At 37.6% G+C, this 19,936-nt stretch overlaps 1 protein-coding gene across 20 annotated transcripts in view; it reads right to left on the bottom strand.

Moving 5' to 3' along the window:
• The window catches only part of BCAS3 (BCAS3 microtubule associated cell migration factor), a 611,473-nt gene that overhangs the window by 339,661 nt on the left and 251,876 nt on the right, over positions 1-19,936 (bottom strand). For all 20 annotated transcript variants that reach the window (XM_081584989.1, XM_081584991.1, XM_081584990.1 and 17 more), the window contains one exon: positions 7,446-7,596. In XM_081584989.1, the coding sequence (XP_081441115.1) occupies positions 7,446-7,596 (151 nt within the window). The remainder of the gene's footprint in view (positions 1-7,445; positions 7,597-19,936) is intronic.

Below are 19,936 nucleotides of genomic sequence, written 5' to 3'. Positions count from 1 at the left end.
AGCGTAAAGTAACATTGACACTGGTTCTCAAAGGGTTTCTTCTGGAGATTCTCAGAAGACGAGAAAGAATTGTGCTTTATATCGAATCATTTTGTGCCTGCGTGCTAAGTCACTTCAATTGTGTCTGATTCTTTTCGACCCCATGGACTGTAGTCCACCAGGCTCCTCTGTCCATGGGATTCTCCAGGCAAGAATACTGGAGTGGGTTGCTGTGCCCTCCTCCAGCGGATCTTCCCAATCCAGGGATCGAACCCATGTCTTTTATGTCTCCTGAATTGGTAGGTGGGTTTCTTTACCACTAGTGCCACCTGGGAGGTCCCATACCAAATCATTAATACTATGCAACTGTTTAAATTCTGATTCATTTTTTTAAAGGCCACACAGTACCACAAAAGCTTTGGTCTTCCTAGCTGAAAATAAGACTAATGTAAAGACTGTTCAAATGTTAAGAGGAAAATAAAATCAGAATTTATTTGAACATGGTAAAGCCTTTTATAACCTGACTCTGTTGATAAAAGGCAGTAATAATAATTAGATTTCACCATCTTCAGGGTTAAAGAATACTTGGCATCTAAAAAACAGCAAAGGAAGGAGAGGGTGGGATGAACTGAGAGAGCAGCAGCGACATATATACAAACCACGCGTAAAAGAGACAGCTAGTGGGAACTTGCTATATAACACAGGGAGCTTAGCTTGGTGCTCTGTGCTCTGTGATGACCTAGATGGGTGGGACAGGGGGTGTGGAAGGCAGGCTCGAGAGAGAGGGGATATATATATATATGTATATATATCCCCATATATATACGTATACTTATAGCTGATTGACACTGTTGTACAACAGAAACTAACACAACATTGTAAAGCAATTATTGTCCAATTAAAAATAAACAAAAAATTAAAAAAAAAACATATTCTGAAAGTTCCACTTTCCAACTAATCATGTCCTGTGAGAATTCAAGTACTATCAGTTAACAGACATAAGAATGAGCCCATATAAATATTAAACACACTGAACACAGAAAGGGCTGTACAACACTGTGTGTAAAACAGTAAAGAAAAGCTGTATAGTCTACCACCACATTCAGGAACCCCAACAACTGTGCTACACTCTAGGCCCCCATGTTAAACAGTAACTTTGACGGACTCACACTCCCCATGTGGATACAAGCAAGTTAGTCCTCATATCATTTTCAAGTATTACTCTAAATTTTTCATTAATTTAATTTTAACTACTAAAGAGACCTATGGCACTACTGGCTCTCAAATTACTGTTCTGAAGGCAAATTCAAGCTGAAATATACAGGCGAATTTCCTAATCTGAGATATATTCAACATACAAATTTAAACTACAAACTCAAGATTTTCATCAGAAAAAACTCTCATGTTCAATTTCTGCCAGATGTGGCAGAAGACAGAGTAGAATAGCACATACAGATTTCCAAATTTCCATAGAAAATAATGCTTGCTGATTTGCAATACATTATACAGGAGACTCAATCTCCTCCCCATTCCCACTCCCCAAAATTCACAGATATATGGTAAAAGGGAACAAAGTATGGAGTGGCTTAAGTACTCTACTGACTTAGTACAAAAACTGGAAACTCAAACTGTGCATGTATATTGCACATGTAGACATATCCATCCTAATGAAAATATACATTGCTAGTTATTTTATATCTGGAATGAAACATTTATAGCTTAGTTATCAAGAAATAATATATAGATAAGACAGGACTAGGAAGTGAAGAATTACCATTTAGACTACAAGGAGATCAAACCAGTCAATCCTAAAGGAAATCAACCCTGAATGTTCATTGGAAGGACTGATGCTGATGCTGAAGTTCCATTATTTTGGCCACCTGATGCAAAGAGCCAACTCATTGGAACAGACCCTGATGCTGGGAAAAACCGAATGCAAAAGAAGAAGAGGGCGGCAGGTGGCAGACAATCAGATGGTTAGATAGCATCACCAACTCACTGGATATGAGTTTGAGCAAACTCTGGGAGATAGTAAAGGACAGGGAAACCTGGTGTGTTGCAGTCCATTGGGTCACAGACTCTTTGACCTTGACTCTTTTTGTGTGGGACACAACTTAGTTACTGAAAAACAACCACCACTGTAACTGGGCGGGGGGGATGTCTTTTTCCAAATGTTTCCCATTTAATTCTTCAAACTTCACCTATAAGATCTGAGGCTTAGGTCAAAGTGTCTAAATAAGCCAAGGCAGACCAAAGTGAATTAGAAAGAGGTACAGATGTTCCTCAAGGACTATATGCCAATGTCAGTTATTCACTTAGCAAACTCTGATGGCAGACTTGGTCTAGAAATTTCAACTAGAGATAATCAAATAAATGCTATTAAATGCTTCCGTTTCTAAAGAAGAACAATCATCTATGTTTCCTAAATGGAGGTCCTATGAAGCACTGGCCTAGGGAATAGCAATGAATAAGGCTTAGAAAGTACATAATAGAACACCTGGTGGAAACTCATACACTGTAAGGCTGACAGGTTATAATCCATATATACAAATATACCTCGGATGAAGAAATTCATGTAGGCACACTGGAAATGGCAGAACCAAGATAAGAAGATGGAGCTTCAGACTCCTAAGATGATATTCTTTCACTATATTCCCTAGCCTACTTCTCCAGAGTCAGGCCCAAGGTTCCTAATACCTAGCTCAAACTGTTCACAAAAAAGTGAATACACACAAACATGGTGGAGGGAGAAAGCAGCAGGAAGCTGCTCGATTTCAGAAAAAGAAAACCAGTGAAAGACAACAAATCGTATCAGGTCACTTCACTAAACATGTCGGCTAGTGAAGGGCAAGGAAGTAACTTCACTTCCAATTTCTATATTTTTTATTCCCATGAAATTACTAAGACCACTTTTTTAAAAAAAAAATTATTTGTTTATTTATTTGGCTGTGCCGGGTCTTAGTTGAGGCATCTGAGATCTTCGATCTTGGTTGCAGAACGCAGGATCTTTAGTTGTGGCTTGTGAACTCTTGGTTGCAGCATGTGGGATCTAGTTCCCCGACTAGGGATCCAGCCCAAGCCCCTGCACTGGGAGTGTGGAGTCTTAGCCACTGGACTACCAGGGAAATCTCTCTGACCACTTTTTGAAATGTACTGTTCCCTGCTTGTGCGCACAAAATGATGACTGTGTCAATAATTTTAGATTTAATGTATGTAAAATTAAGCATATTGACGAAAAATTGTCTATTTAGTAAATGTTTACATAAGAAGCATTTAAAAAAACCCTTCATCACTTATTTGATTCATTAATTCAATCAAACACCTATGAGCTATTGCTTTGTAAGTCCCAACTAAGAAGACTTCACACTCCAAAATAAGGAGCGATCCCTTGGCACCCACTTTCACTTTTAATAGATGAGAACTATGCTGATTTACACATGATAAAAACAGGGTGGAGGCCTTTCCAAGCCTCCAGTCTTAGACTGAAGAAATGGGTTTTGTTTGAATGAGTGGCTATTAAACCAAATGATTCTTAGCACATCTTTTGCCTCCACAGTTGGGCTGAGCAACAGCTGTTGCCAAAACAGGCCTTATTTCCTCCCAGTGCTGCTTCAAGGTACAGAACATGAAGGTGTAAATACATCTGTCTTCTGCCATTTGCAGTTCTACTGGCCTTGCGAATGTCTTTGAGTAAGACAGATGGTCCCTGACACTGCACAGGCTTTCAGGGGTGTATCTTTCCATAAATAAGAGGGCAGATGTGAAGCGTGGTAAGCACACGTCTACCCCCTGAAGGTTTGGGTTGAGATTCCCATCTAAACTTGGTTATTTAAATATAGGATCCTAAGCAATCCTTGGAAATCTCTATGCTAGAAATGTATTTTTTAATGTTTATTTTATGCAATTATGGCAAATATCTGAACATGGAATACATATATGTAACTAGATATAATATCAGATGTATTGGAACTTAATGCCTATAAATGAGTCAGCTCTGTGTTCTCTTTCTACATAATTCATGTCAAATACTTCTGTAAATTTTATTTTTTAAATGCTAGAAAACACATTTCATTGAAGCAAAGTTAGAGTAAATTAGGATTTCCACAATGACCTGGAAAATTAAGACTGTTTGCTCATCACTCTGGTGACCTTAATGTGGTAATCAAAATCCTCTGGGAACACAATAAAACTTGATGGAAATAATGCAAGTGAGCTAACTGCAGCTTAAGAACTGGTCCCAGTAAAAAAAAATTTAAAAATGAAATGAATATAATCTTAAAGTCTAATGGGAGAAATCTAATGATTCAAATCATTAGATGTGCTTTGGGATGTGCTTCAAATCTCACCATATGTCAAAAATGGAAATTCAAGGAATATCTTACTCTCCCAAAACAAGTACTACTTTTGATTAGTCAAAATACATGCATGTCAATGAAATTGCTAAGTGTTAAGATAGTAGAACCACAAACTACATTCTGAAAATTCTATGACCAAATAGTACTATAAGAATTATACAGACAAGGACAGAGAAGCCTGGCATGCTGCAGTCCAGGGGGTCGCAAAGAGTTGGACACGACTTAAAGACTGAACAACAACAAAGAATTGTAAGTAATGTCACAATAGCAATTTCTGAATACAGTCAACAAACCCTTCAGAAAATGGTTTAAGAGTATTAGGTCTTAAAATCTAGCAGCAAGCAGCATAAGTTATGAATACTATCATCAAAGTGTTTTTTGTCACTGTAGTCTGTGTTAATAGGAAGAGAAAAAAAAGAATAGTAGGAGGGGAGAGAAAAAAAAGAGAGTGGATGGGGTAATTTACAGGGCAACCCACTCCAGTACTCTTGCCTGGAAAATCCCTGGACAGAGGAGCCTGGTAGGCTACAGTCCATGGGGTCGCTAAGAGTCGTACACGACTGAGCGACTTCACTTTCACTTTTCCCTTTCATGCACTGGAGAAGGAAATGGCAACCCACTCCAGTATTCTTGCCTGGAGAATCCTAGGGACGGTGGAGTCTGGTGGACTGCCGTCTATAGGGTCGCACAGAGTCGGACACGACTGAAGCGACTTAGCAGCAGCAGCAGCAAAGCTCTGCCACAAGTAAAGAATTCATTACCAACAGACATATGGAAGAAAAAAAACTAATAAAATGAGTTTTTGGTGGAGTATATGTATGTGCGTGCGTTTGTATGGAGTGAGAAAAGATAAATAAGGCAAATTCATTAAACTGTTAACATTTGGAAAATCTGGGCATGCAGCAATTCCCGTTATTAAATTAATTAATTTATTTTAATTGGAGGATAATTTCTTTACAATATTGTGGTGGTTTTTGCCATACATCGATGTGAATCATCCACCGGTGCATATGTGATCCTCCAATCTGACCCCCCCTCTCACATCCCTCCCCAGAAATTCCTTTTACTGATCTAATAAAAATTTTTTCCCAGTAAGTCTAAATGAATCTCTATCAAAATTTTGGAAAGTAAAAGCCAAGTACTCATTGTGGGATAAATATTAATTTTTCTCTCTAAACACTTTAAGAAAGGACATGCTAAAAAGAATTTTAAAATCTCTCAAAAATAAAAGGGTTTAAGAACTGAGATAAGGTGAAGTCGCTCAGTAGTGTTCGACGCTTTGCGACCCCCTGGACTCGGACACGACTGAGCAACTTCACTTTATCTCAGTTCTTAAATCCTTTTATTTTTGCCAGATTTTAAAATTCTTTTTAGCATGTCCTTTCTTAAAGTGTTTAGAGAGAAAAATTAGTATTTGTGCCACAATGAGATAAAAGCCCATCAAAAAATGACACATGTATTCTAAACTAATATTAATTTCAAAGAACACAATTAAAATTCCTATCACTTAATTCATTAATAAATAATTATTGAATTATCTAGGATACAAGGAACATAATACACATGCTCTAAAAAATCTAGGAACTGTGACCAAGTTTTTAAAAAGAAAAGGAAACATAAAAGTTATCTAAGTTCATACAGTATGGTAGCTTAGAAAGAGACTAGATGATTAATAGTTTCTACCCATCTAAGGACAGACAGAAAGAATAGCAAGAGAGAGAGTAAAGGAGGTGTGATAGAAGAGAGAAAGTAAAAAAAGTGTGATGGAGTTTATCTTTTTATCATGGAAAGTTTCGAATATCTGCAAAAGTAAACTCACTTTCTAAGTTGTGTATTAGTCACTCAGTCATAACCAACTCTATGAGACCCAACGGACTATAGCCCACCAGGCTTCTCTGTCCATGGAATTCTCCAGGCAAGAATACTGGTGTGGGTAGCCATTCCCTCCTCCAGGGGATCTTCCTGACCCAGGGATCAAACTTGGGTCTCCTGCACTGCAGGTGGATTCTTTACCACCTGAGCCACCAGGGAAGCCCCCAGAAAACTCACTTTCTAATCCTCAGTGTTCCTTCACTTATATTCAAGAAAGACAGACCAAAAAAGATGCAATTATGTACTGACGTCTGTGAATGAAAAAATACTAAGATTACGATTCAAGATTTAGTCCCATTTTTATTTGATTCTATATCCCAGAAATGTATCATTATCCAAAGAAAAAAGCAAGCTACCTGTAAATATAAGTTCATAACCCCTTTACTATTCATACCCACTCTTATTTATTTTAAAATAAAGAAACTAAAAGAGGAAAGGGAAGTAAAAATTCTACTTAAACTACTACTGAAGGGTTAAAAAGCTGAAATCAATTTTTTAAAATATAGCCAAATGATTTGTATCACAAGATGTCAGATTTTGGAGCTAGGTTTGCTGTTTCTCAGCTTCTTTTTTTTTTTCCCCCTTAATATACCACAAACTCAATTTCTACATTCAAAATAGGATCACTTTATAGGAAAACACCACTCCACTAGACAGAGGGTCAATTTTGGTGTCACAGTGAAATCTGGAGCTCAAAGGCCTGGTCCCTGAGAATGAGTATTTCTTCTTACAAAAGTATCTCATGTCAGCACTTTACCACCTAGCACAACAATAATGACAGATTATTATATGTAAATGGTACCTCAATATAGATGTTTTTTCAAGGTATCAGAAGCATGGTTGTCATATTAAGGTCTCTCTCTTTAGTCGAAATTTGGGGGCCATTGTAAGTCCAGATCATGTCCACAAAATCAAGAAAATGAAACTGTACTACTTTCAGACAAAGCCACAAGGCAGGAACTACAAGATTGAGTAGATGGATCTGGTTTTCATTAGCCAATACTAGTTTTCACAACTTGTCACTGCTTTGTTTTTTTCTATGAATGTGTGTGTACATGCTTGTTCATGAACGTGTTTGCACATGTTCTATACTTTGTACTTAATCAGCTGCCATTTAGTCTTATGTGGGCTGGGGATGAAGAACATAATCAAAACCACCCAAAGAAAAAGTATGCTTTATTTTTATGTATTTAATCCTCTAAAATAGCTATTAAAAAAGTATCAAGCCTGAGGTCTTACCCTGTTCGTTTGGTGATGGTACCAAGTGTCATTGGCTGCTTGATTTGGGCGAGAGGCATCAACACCATCAGGCTGGGGAGAGGAGAGAGTCGAGGGTTGCCAGGGTTGTTGTTGGCAAAATTATTGTAGGAGTCTTGGCTGTTGAGCTTCCCTATAAAGAGAAAAAAGAAAAGAAAAGCATCACCAAGAGAAGTTCCCTTCTCTGACAGGATTTGCACTGGCTCCACTAATCTTTTAAGAAAGTTATCAAAGGCAGACACAATTCTAAAAGAATCATGAGTCTATAGAAGGGGGGAAAAAAACAAACGACTCTGGTAATACCAAACATGACTTAACTATGAACAGAGACTGTAGTCTTTGAGGATGGAGGCTTGGAGGATACAGAATTGGATAGATGTTAAATGGTTATTCAAATAATTGGTATAAAGCTGAATTTTATGGTGTTACAAAGAAATGTAGGATAGTAAGAGAAAAAAATGAAAAGGTCTAAATTAGTCTAAAGGAAGCATGGAACATTTCCTTAAACAAACTTGGGAGTAAGAGGGGGAGAATATTCCAGCCATGGCAACCTATAAAGCCTCAGAGGGCAGAGTAAACATGAGTCGTGAGGATGTATATCCATAGAGAATAGCATGAGAGACACAGGATGAAACTGACCAAAATCAACAGGCAAAAACACTGCCTTCCTCCCAAAATATACCACTACCCACCATAAAATTAAAAATCATGAATCAATCCTTTATTTTATGACTGTATTAATATAAAAAAAATAAAAAGAATAAGAATTATGGCTCACTAACAACCAGGAAGAACAAACTGAAATAAAATCTGATCTGCATAGAGAAAAATTAATCTCATCTCACCAATAAGCAAAATTCCTCCTGGGTACTTACCGTTTCTCCCATTCCATGACTCTGCATTTTCCAGAATGTTCTATAAATGAAGTATGTACCATACTGAGTCTTACCTCTTTCACTTGCCAGTAAGCATCTGAGATTCAACCACTCTACATTTTCCTACAGGTATCAATTCTTTCCTTTTTGTTCCCGAATATAATCTCATTGTATGGAAGCACTAGTTTGTTTCTCCAGTCATTGGCAAAAGGACATTTGTTTCCAGCTTTTGGTTATTACAAATAAAGCTGCCATAAACATTCTTGCACAAGTTTTTGTATGAATGCAAGTTTTTGTTTACATTCAAAGGAGAAAAGGAAAGATATACCCATTTGAATGCAGAGTTCCAAAGAATAGCAACGAGAGATAAGAAAGCCTTCCTCAGTGATCAGTGCAAAGAAATAGAGGAAAACAATAGTCTTGGCAAGACTAGAGATCTCTTCAAGAAAATTAGAGATAACAAGGGAACATTTCATGCAAAGATGGAATCAATAAAGGACAGAAATGGTATGGGCCTAACAGAAGCAGAAGATATAAAGAAGAGGTGGCAAGAATACACAGAAGAACTATACAAAAAAGATCTTCACGACCCAGACAATCACGATGGTGTGACCACTCACCTAGAGCCAGACATTCTGGAATGTGAAGTCAAGTGGGCCTTAGGAAGCATCACTACAAACAAAGCTAGTGGACGTGATGGAATTCCAGTTGAGCTATTTCAAATCCTAAAAGATGATGCTGTGAAAGTGCTGCACTCAATATGCCAGCAAATTTGGAAAACTCAGCAGTGGCCATAGGACTGGAAAAGGTCAGTTTTCACTCCAATCCCTAAGAAAGGCAATGTCAAAGAATGCTCAAACTACCGCACAATTGCACTCATCTCACACACTAGTAAAGTAATGCTCAAAATTCTCCAAGCCAGGCTTCAACAATACGTGGACCGTGAACTTCCAGATGTTCAAGCTGGTTTTAGAAAAGGCAGAGGAACCAGAGATCAAATTGCCAACATCCGCTGGATCATCAAAAAACCAAGAGAGTTCCAGAAAAACATCTATTTCTGCTTTATTGACTATGCCAAAGCCTTCGACTGTGTGGATCACAACAAACTGTGGAAAATTCTGAAAGAGATGGGAATATCAGACCATCTGACCTGCCTCTTGAGAAACCTGTATGCAGGACAGTAAGCAACAGTTAGACCTGGACATGGAACAACAGACTGGTTCCAAATAGGAAAAGGAGTACATCAAGGCTGTATATTGCACCCTGCTTAGTTAACTTAAACGCACAGTACATCATGAGAAATGCTGGGCTGGAGGAAGCACAAGCTGGAATCAAGATTGCTAGGAGAAATATCAATAACCTCACATATGCAGAGGACACCACCCTTATGGCAGAAAGGGAAGAACTAGTAAAGAGCCTCTTGATGAAAGTGAAAGAGGAGAGTGAAAAAGTTGGCTTAAAGTTCAACATTCAGAAAACAAAGATCATGGCATCCGGTCCCATCACTTCATGGGAAATAGATGGAGAAACAGTGGAAACAGTTGCAGACTTTATTTTGGGGGGCTCCAAAATCACTAGAGATGGTGATTGCAGCCATGAAATAAAAAGACGCTTGCTCCTTGGAAGAAAAGTTATGACCAACCTAGACAGCATATTAAAAAGCAGAGACATCACTTTGCCAATAAAGGTCCATCTAGTTAAAGCTATGATTTTTCCAGTGGTCATGTATGGATGTGAGAGCTGGACTATAAAGAACGCTGAGCGCCAAAGAATTGATGCTTTTGAACTGTGGTGTTGGAGAAGACTCTTGTGAGTCCCTTGGACTGCAAGGAGATCCAACCAGTCCATCCTAAAGGAAATCAGTCCTGAACGTTCACTGGAAGGACTGATGCTTAAGCTGAAACTCCAATCCTTTGGCCACCTGATGCAAAGAACTGACTCACTGGAAAAGACCCTGATCCCTGGGAAAGATTGAAGGCAGGAGGAGAAGAGGATAACAGAAGATGAGATGGTTGGGTGCCATCACCGACTCAATGGACATGAATTTGAGTAAACTCCGGGAGTTGGTGATGGACAGGGAGACCTGGCGGGTCGCAAATAGTCGGACATGACTGAGCGACTGAAGTTTTTTTAAATATATATCTAGGAATGGAGTTGCTGATCATAGTACATGAATGTTTGCATGGAGATAATAATTGTATGTTTAAGGTTATGAGAAAATGCCTAACAGTTTGACAAAGGAGATGATCCATTTCACCAGCAAAATATGACACTTCCAGTTTTTCTGTATCTGCAGTAGAATCTGGTGTTGTCACTCATTTTGATTTCAGCTATTCTGGCCAAATATGGTTAGGTTGCTGTTGTTGTGGTTCATGAACTTACTTGTCATCCATTTATTTTCTTATTAAAATACCTATGTAAAGCTTTTGCCAGTTTTAAAAACTGGGTTAGTATTTTTGCTGAAATATAATTCACACACCATAAGATTCATCCTTTTGAAGTATACAGTTCTATGGTGTTTGGTATATTCTACAGAATGATACTAGGATTGCTATCTAATTTCAGAACATCTTCATCACCCAAAAAGAAAGTCCATATCCTTAGCAGTTACTCTTCTTTTTCCCTACCCATCAGCTTTTGATACAGGAATCTGTCCAGTTTCTATAGATTCGTCTATTCTGAATAATTCATATAAATGGATCCATACAATGTGGCCTTTTGTGAGTGCTTTTTTCACTTATGTTTTCAAAGTTTATCCATGTTGTACCATGTGTCAACAGTTCATTCCTTTTAATGGCTGAATAATATTGCACTGTATGGATATACCACATTTATACCAGCTGATGAATATCTGGGTTGCTTTAACAGGCTACTGTGAATAACGCTTCTATGAACATTAGTACATAGGTATTTAGTGGACTTGTGCTTTCAATTTTCTTGGGTACATAAGACTAGGAGTGAAACAGTTAGGTCTATATTTAACCTTTTGAGGAACTGATAAACTATGGCTACACCAGTGTATGAGGGCCCCAAATTTTCCACATCCTCAACACCACTTGTTATGGTCTATCATTTTTATTTTATCCATCCTAGTGGGTGTGAAGAGGTTTCTCACTGTAGTTTTGATTTGCGTTTTTTAAATATCTTTTTCATGTGCATTTTAGTTAATTTATATACCTTCTTGGAGAAATGTCTATTCAAAACATTTGCCCAAAATTGAGTTGCCTTTTTATTGTTCAGTCGTAAATAGAGTTAAGCATATTCTCAGAATGTAAATTTCTTAGCAAAAACATGATTTATAAATATTTTCTCCCCTTCCTATGTCATCTTTTCACTTTCTTCATGGTATGCTTTGAAACATAAAAGTTTTTAACTTTGATGAAGTCTAATTTACCTATATTTTCTTTAGTTGCTTATGCTTTTGTTGTCATACCAAAAAAAAAAACCACTGCCCAGTCCAAATATACAAAGATTTATAGCTATGTTTTCTGCAAAGAGTTTTATATTTTTAGCTCTAACATTTAGGTCTCTGACTAATTTTGAATTAATTTTTATAAATCATGTGAGGTAGGGGTTCAACTTCACTTCTTTTGAATTGTTCCAGCATCATTTATTGAAAAGATATTCTTTCCCAACCCAGAGGATTATCCTGGCACCCCTGCTGAAAATCAAATGACTATAAAAATGTAAGAAATTATTTATGGATCTTATACTCAAATTTTAAAAGTTATTTATATATTCTAGATATAAACCTTTTATTAGATATGATTTTCAAGTATTCTCTTACCCTGTTCTGACTTGTCTTTTTGTTGTCTTACAGATCTTTTACCAAGCAAAATTTTTTTTTAATAAATTCCACTTCACGAATTTGTTTTGTACACTCTTATTATAAAAATTCAACCTAAAAACGTGTTGATTTTTATATTTTACTCTTACAAAAATATAATGAGACTTCCCTGGAGGCTCATGGAAAGAATCTGCCTGCCAATGCAGGAGACAGAGGTTCAATCCCTGATCTGGGAAGATCACACATACCACAGAGCAATTAAGCCCCACGTGACACAACTATTGATCCAGTGCTCTAGAGCCAGCATGGCACAACTACTGAAGCCTGCGTGTGCTAGAGCCTGTGCTCCACAAAAAGAGAAGCCACTGCAATGAGAAACCCATGAACTGCAACTAGAGAGTAGCCCCCACTTGCCACAACTAGAGAAAAGCCCATGCAGCAATGAAGACCCACCACAGCCAAATAATAAATAACTTAAAGAAATATGATTCATACTATTTACATTATATAACTAACTTTATTGTAAGGTAGAAAATATGATTTTTTGAAATAGAATAATGAAATGAAACAAATGAAAGGAAATGAAACAAAATCTCTAAAGTTTAACTGACATTTACTACAACCTTACAAATATGCATTTAGATTTTTTTTGTTTGTTTCTTTAACCATTTTCCTCAAAATAGTACCGACAATGTCTATTACTTCAATACTGAGATACTTTAAGTCTGAGGCAAGGCAGGATCCATAATCTCTCATTTTTCCATTTAACCGATATCCTGGCCTAAAGACAAACTGAGCTAAATTTTGTTGAGCTGATATATTATACCAATTTGTTCTGCTATCTGAAAATAAAAAGAAAATATACATAGTCACTGATAAGGAAGAGACGAGAATATCAGAAGAGAACATACTATACTGCAGAGCAGAAGCACCCTTTTGGGCATTTATTATTTCTATATTATTTGATGTCACCACCTTGTAAGCCTACTGCTACAAAATTCAAATAAGCTACAAATCTCCCAGAGAGAAGAGTATGAAATGTAAAGGCAGACGTTAGGGTAACATTAGCAACGTCCTCTTCAGATACAAGCCACATGGAATTAGCAAATTTAGATCAGTGTGTTTGTTTTTCTGATTTCTATAATGCTTTGAAATTCTGCCATATCGGGATGGTTTCTAAAATAGCCAATACATAAATCCTTGCCTAAATACAGACACACAGAACTCACTGAAGATAATACTTAAACTTTCAAAACTCCAAAAACCCTTGTTCCAAGAAACCTTTTCCCAAGAAAGAACAAGGATTGTGAAGTATCTCTGTCACAGCAAATAATTGTTTTTCACAGGGACTTAAGATAGGAAAAAATAGTAAAATCAGGTTGAGTTGTTTTTGTTTCTAAGACAGTCAATGGTCTGTTACAAATCTTTGATGGATCATCATATCCAACAAAACTTTCTGCTTCTACCTATATTTTGTCATTATCTGCAAAAATGCCAGCTCACATTCTGATAGAGATTGCACTGACTCTGTTGATCAGTACAGAAGTATTGCTATCTTAAGCATATTAAGTCTTTCAAGCCAAGAATATGGGATGTCTTCTCACTTATGTAAGTATCCTTTAATTTCTTTGAATACTGTTTGGAGCTGAAATCAGGCCACAACATGAAATATGTCACAAGCTAATGAAATTCAAGGCCTATGTTTAACACACACATTTCACAACAGCAGTCAAATATTTGTTGAGTGCTTCAGCCGAAGATCACACGCTGTGAGGAATGCATTCCTTGCTGTTGCAAAGCTTATAGTCTAATATGCATGAAACAGGAATAATTAAGTGCTAATTGCCTAGTACTAAAGATAAGTACACATGGGATCAATTATTTGGAGAAGATATCATGGAGCAGATGGGACATGACCTAGGCTTTGAAAGATGGATAAAATATGGGTAAGAGCAGGAGACAAGAAATATTCTGAGGATGAAGGTAACATGAAGAGCAGAGACTGTAAAGGGATGCCACAGATGTGAGCCAGAGTACCAAATCTCTTAACTAGAGGAGAGAATTATAACTGAAAGCAATGGGAAGAAAATATATTTCAGTTTTAGAAGAAATATTTCAATTGAGGTGAAGTACCTAAATTTAGGTACCTAAATTCTTCAGCAAGGGAACAGCACAGATTTTGAGAACACTGAACTTAAGAGATACAATGAGAGGTCTAGAAAAGTGAAGCTTTTCACTGAGAAGCTCTAAATCTTGTGGTTTAGTTAGCCTTAACTTAAAATCCTTCACTGGCCCACCAGGATAAAAACAAACTCAAGGTACATCACACCTACTCTTCTCAGTCTTCTGGGACACCCAAGTATTTATGTGTTTTTATTCTTGGTGTCTGTATTCATGATGGAGCCTCTGAAACCCAGTGTATCTGAAAGAGTAAAGTAAGCTGGGTAGATTTAATGTTCATAAGAACAGGGGCAGTGTCTGACTTATGTTTTATTATGTGGCAAGTAATTTATTTAAAATGGCTTTAATGAAAGAATAAATGTGTTCAACAACGTCAAGGTTCAGAAAGGCAAACTCAGAGAGAAAGCTGCTAACTCTAGTAATCTTCTACTGAAGATTACCCTTTCAAAGAGCTTCCCTGGTGGCTCAGTAGGTAAAGAATCTGCCTGCAATGCAGGAGACCTGGGTTCAATCCCTGAGTTGGGAAGATCCCCTGGAGGAGGGCATGGCAACCCACTCCGCTATTTTTGCCTAGAGAATCCCCATGGACAGAGGAGCCTGGCGGGCCACAATCCATGAAGTCACAAAGTCAGACATGACTGAGTGACTAAGCACAGCGTGGCAATCTTCAATAGGTTAGCTTCACTAAAGAGGCGAAAAATAAGATTTGTTGTTGTTGTTGGCACTGACAGGAAATGATCACGGTAATGGATACAGAACACAGATTCAAGGACTTTGAGGCTAAAAAGACATTAACAAGATGAGATAATGTATCAGGCAAAGGACTCATTCAACATTCATTCTTTCAGTTCACACTTTTGCAGCCTTATTGGTATGAAGCCCTGTTCTACGCCTGGCTGAACAAATCCCAGGACTCCTAAAGTTCATAACATAAGAAGATAGAAAGACTTTAAAGAATTTAAAGGGAGGAAGGATGCTATGAGAGACATCCTCAAAATATCTCAGGGAAAAAAGGAAGGAGATATTTTTATTATTGTTGTTTTAAATGAAAAATATTCAAATTTTGAGTACAGAGGCAGGAACTTGTATCTTCCCATCTTTAGTTTCCAACTAGAAAATAATAGATGAGAGAGGTGTAAATAATTAATTCAGGAATTAGTAAAATGAGGGAACTCACAGAGACAAGAAATCTCATTATCTCACCCGTAATGATTTATACATAAAAATATACCAAATTTTAAAATGAAAGTTCATACTGAATCAAATACACAAAAATAGTATAATGATCCTTTCTTCCCCTTTCAGTTGCTCAAAGTCTTTATTTAAAGATGATTCTAGCACTTCCTTGTGTCATGGATTTTCTTGGAAAATGCAGCTAGAATCTAACAAACCTCCAGATTTATCCTCCACAAAAACTGAAGACTCCTCCAGAGTAGTAGCAGCGTCTTACTAATTGTTGACATCTCAACAGATGTTTGCTGAATGAAGGAAATGTATTTTTTCTCATATCCAGGAAGTACAGGAAAATACAACCCTATGATCTATAGGAAAAAAAATTAATTTTGGAGGGGACTCAGAGTACTTCAGAAGATAGCGAGGTGCTGGAATCCATGGCTTTCACTACTCGCTTTAGTCTCAGGTTGACTCGACCAGGAGCATAGGTTTGGTAACTTTAAGAATAGAACAGTTACATTAAGCCTAAATTTCCAAGCCAGGATTTTTCATTAAGCCTGAGGCTTGTTACTATAATGAGGTTCAGCAGAAGAAACTCATAGTATCCTAAACCTTGGACGTGGCTTAAGTGTGTCCCTCCATCCTATGCTTCAGTTTCCCTTTGGACAGAGAGGGAGAGCAGTGCCCTTTTCTTTATTTCACCTTCTAAGCACACATACAACAGTAACAGTAAAATTAAAAATTTCTGAGATCAATGAAGAGTCACTACATCAATTCTAAATGTCACCTTCACCAACCATTCTTTACTACACTTTACTATATAAGTATAATGAAAATAGTAGAGGTTGTTTAACTGCAGCTTTAGTAGTGGGCTTCATAAAACCTTAAAATACATATACTATTTCACACACCATTCTACTTACAAACCCCAGCTGGGATAAGACCTGTAAAGTGACAAATGCCATGAGAATGGATATTCTCACAGTATTTCTGGCACATCCAAACAGAGGAAGTCCCAAAAATCTCATGAGAAAATAAGCTCTTCTAAAACTCTCATCCCAGTTTTTTGGGCTTACTCTATATAGATAAACTTCCATAAGCCTTCAGGCTTTCGGGTCTTTAACCAAATCCACCAGAGCTTTGATCCTTTAGAGGTTTACCAGTCCCCAAGATAGACGGCGTTCTCTTGGGGGAGGAAAAAAATCCCAAGTTTCAATAAAATGGTTTTCTCAAAGCAGGAATTCTACTTGCGAACAGAAAATCATTTAAAAATCAGAATGTTCAAAACATCCTTTGATGTTTAAAGCAATGATATTCTGTTTTCAGTTGTTTATTTGTTTATGGTTATTATTGTTTTTAACTTTACAAAGTCCTAAGCCAGAACAGTTCACATTGGGGTTTAACGACTGACTTTCTGTATTTCCTTGTACAAGTTGGCATTTTTGAAAAAGGAATTATGAAAACAACCTTGTGGGCTCTTTTCTTCCTCCCGTTCTGCCTTTTGGATGAAGAATACCTGCAAGTACTTTGGGAAAGGAACTCTCAGGCTTCTCACAAATACGCAGCACCACTGCCCCTGTGTGAGGTGGACAGGGTGTGATGTCTGTTTACTAAAAAATGCTGCTAACTTCAAAACGCAACCTTATCACGTGTGTGTGGTCCCAAAATATGTTTTCCCACACACTCTACACTGTAAAATCACAGGGGGAAAATGGATGAAGTTGAGGATAAAAGTAAAGACAGAAAATAACAATGGTCTTTGTTGCTGCGCTGGAGCGGCAGCCTGTCAGGTCAGCTTTGCGGAGGTATATTCCCAAACCAGTCATCATTAACAGACTCACTTCCACAGGAAAAAAAAAAAAAAAAGACAGAGTCTGAAAACTCCGGACAAAAGAAATCCCTGCAGACAAAGTAAAAACAAATTAAAAGACCCATTATAAAACACAGATGCTACAAGGAAAATAAACTTTCCAAGATTTACTGGGCTTTGACAAACTTGAACATTTGTGGAAAAGACATCAGCAACAACTCCCAGGTATGTGGCTGCGAAGCTAGACTCCTTTCTGTTTTATCTTTACCCTCCCTGCACAAGCTGCCAGGTTGGTATTCTTAGCTTCTGAACGCAGTGATGTGAGAACATGTGAATGTGGCAAACTGCCAGCCACGAGAAATCTCTAAAGCCTGCAAGAGCTGAAATTATTGACCGTCTCAGATTATGTTAAATATTAAAGTTAATACCAGTGTATCTGTGTGTACACATGTATTTCTCCTTAAATGCAAACCAGAAGAGGAAAAATAAGACATAGATGCAATTACAGGCTTCCTTCCCATCCTTTAAAAAAATTTCCCTATCCTACCATGCTGTGAACGAAGACAAATAAGAGCAGTTAAAATAACATTATGCAATCAAGGGATCAGAGCTGTAGATGAGAAAGTACTTTAAAACACTATCACATCAGTGAGAAAGAGAAAACTTTTTGTTTCAGGTTTCTAGAGGCACAAGCTACAGATTATTGTTAATGAGGGTACGAGGAAGATTCTAGGAACAGAAGACGTAAGAAACTAAGAACTACAATGGAAACAAGTGGACCAAATGGAGAGGGTGGATGATAAAGAAGCATTGTCTTTTGCTGTCATTGGGGATGCAGAGACAAACATAAAAATGGCAGAGATTCACGTGGAAAAAAAGCAAAAGGACACTAGGCAGAGTTGATGATGCCCTAGGGGAGACCATAGCTTTTAGGAAGTCTGCATTATCCTCTCACTTTTTGACCCTCACCATGGACACATTCTTATGTCCTTTAGCCACTCCATTTTTCTGAAGCTTTACAACAGAAACATATACAAAATGAGACTCCGACAAGAGTTTCAAATTCTGTTCTCATCACCCATTCACAGGACCCCCTCCTGTTCTGGGATACAAGCCTCCCAATCAGCGTCCTTGGTCCCCTAATACTGTAAGCTCTCACGCTGTGAAACTGGAGTAATGAGGCATACTGATAACCAATGTGTATGTGACAGGCTGCCAATCCTGGAAGACAGTTCTACAGGAAGAACCCTACTACCGAACATCCCATTACTGTCCTCCTTCCAACAACGTCCTTGCTCTAAGACCTCATGGAGATAGATGGTTCACACTCAACATCACGTCTTTCCAAAATAAAAACTGGCAGTAAGTTCATATGGGGCTTATTTTTTGGTGCTTTGGCTTTCCACAGAAGACCAAAACGTCCAGTCTGCTTTTAATATTCTGCTGTGGAATTGACGGGGATAAAAATCCAAAATATACCAATGAGTTTAACCAAGTTAACTCTGTAGTTGTAAAGCTCCTAACTTCTTGACTCTGTCAAAGGGTAGCTTGTTTTGAAACAATCACTGGAAATCTAGGCTCTGAAAAGTTAAAAACACTACTGAGCTCTGGCTTGCCATCTAATTTAACATTAAAGCTTTCTCAGCTAAACACTCGATAATTATTTAATCAAAACCAAATAAAGTCCTTTCCGAATATATAAAAAGTATCCTGTGCAAATGGGAATTTCCTGACTGTGGGTTGCTCGGGGTTGACATGAGAGTGTCTATTTCTCTTTTTCTTTCTTTCTCTCGCTCTCTTTTTTTCCCCTTTCCTAGATGAGAATGACAAGCTTCCCAGCTGCAGTTCCAGAACTTTCACCTCCTTTTTGACCTTTTCTCAGGCGTATTCCAGTATAATCTGTAATCTACTCAAGTAGGAAGAGGAAACAGCAGCGCCCTGGTGAGAAACAGTGCCTTCTGACCCACATACCAAACTGGGCGGAAGCAATGCTTGTTCACAGGAGCCAAGGCGAACAGCACACACACAATTAAGAGAAAATGAATAATGCACCCATATTTTTTAAAAGACTGTTAACAGAACAAGCAAACAGCTTTGGTGACAAAGTACAAGATAGGAAGTGTTCAAGGCCAATTCGGATTAGGTACTGACTTGCTCTCCCTGTAACTTTTTTGGAGAGTAATAGGTGGGGAAGCAAAGATACTGTATAAACATTTATGCATTTCAAGCAAAAACACTTGTTGCTTTTTTAAGTAGACAGTTCACAGCACAAGGGACATAACTATAGGTACTTTGGGGAGGGGTAGGAGGGTAGAAAAATAGGAGAATACCCCACAAAATTGACTTGAAAACAAGAATCCATTTTTTTTTTTTTGCAAGATGGTGATTGAGGTTTTTAATGATACTGTCATCACTCTTCCCATCACATACAAAGGAGTTGCATGGAACTTTGCACTAGTGCTTATTAAATGTCAGTAGAATTAAAACTTCACATTCTGGAGAATTAAAACTGCACTAATTATTAAATAGTTATCAAGACATAAATTTACAAATAATCAAATATACAATTTGCTAGGTGGTTTCCTTTTCCAGTCTGAATACTTTTTCATCAGTTAATTATTACCTTAATGTGTTCACAACTGTTACA

Source organism: Giraffa tippelskirchi, chromosome 3 (genome assembly GCF_054371585.1).
Source record: "Giraffa tippelskirchi isolate mGirTip1 chromosome 3, T2T-mGirTip1v1.2.pri, whole genome shotgun sequence".
Taxonomy (NCBI): domain Eukaryota; kingdom Metazoa; phylum Chordata; class Mammalia; order Artiodactyla; family Giraffidae; genus Giraffa; species Giraffa tippelskirchi.
This window is presented reverse-complemented; position numbering and strand designations above follow the sequence as displayed.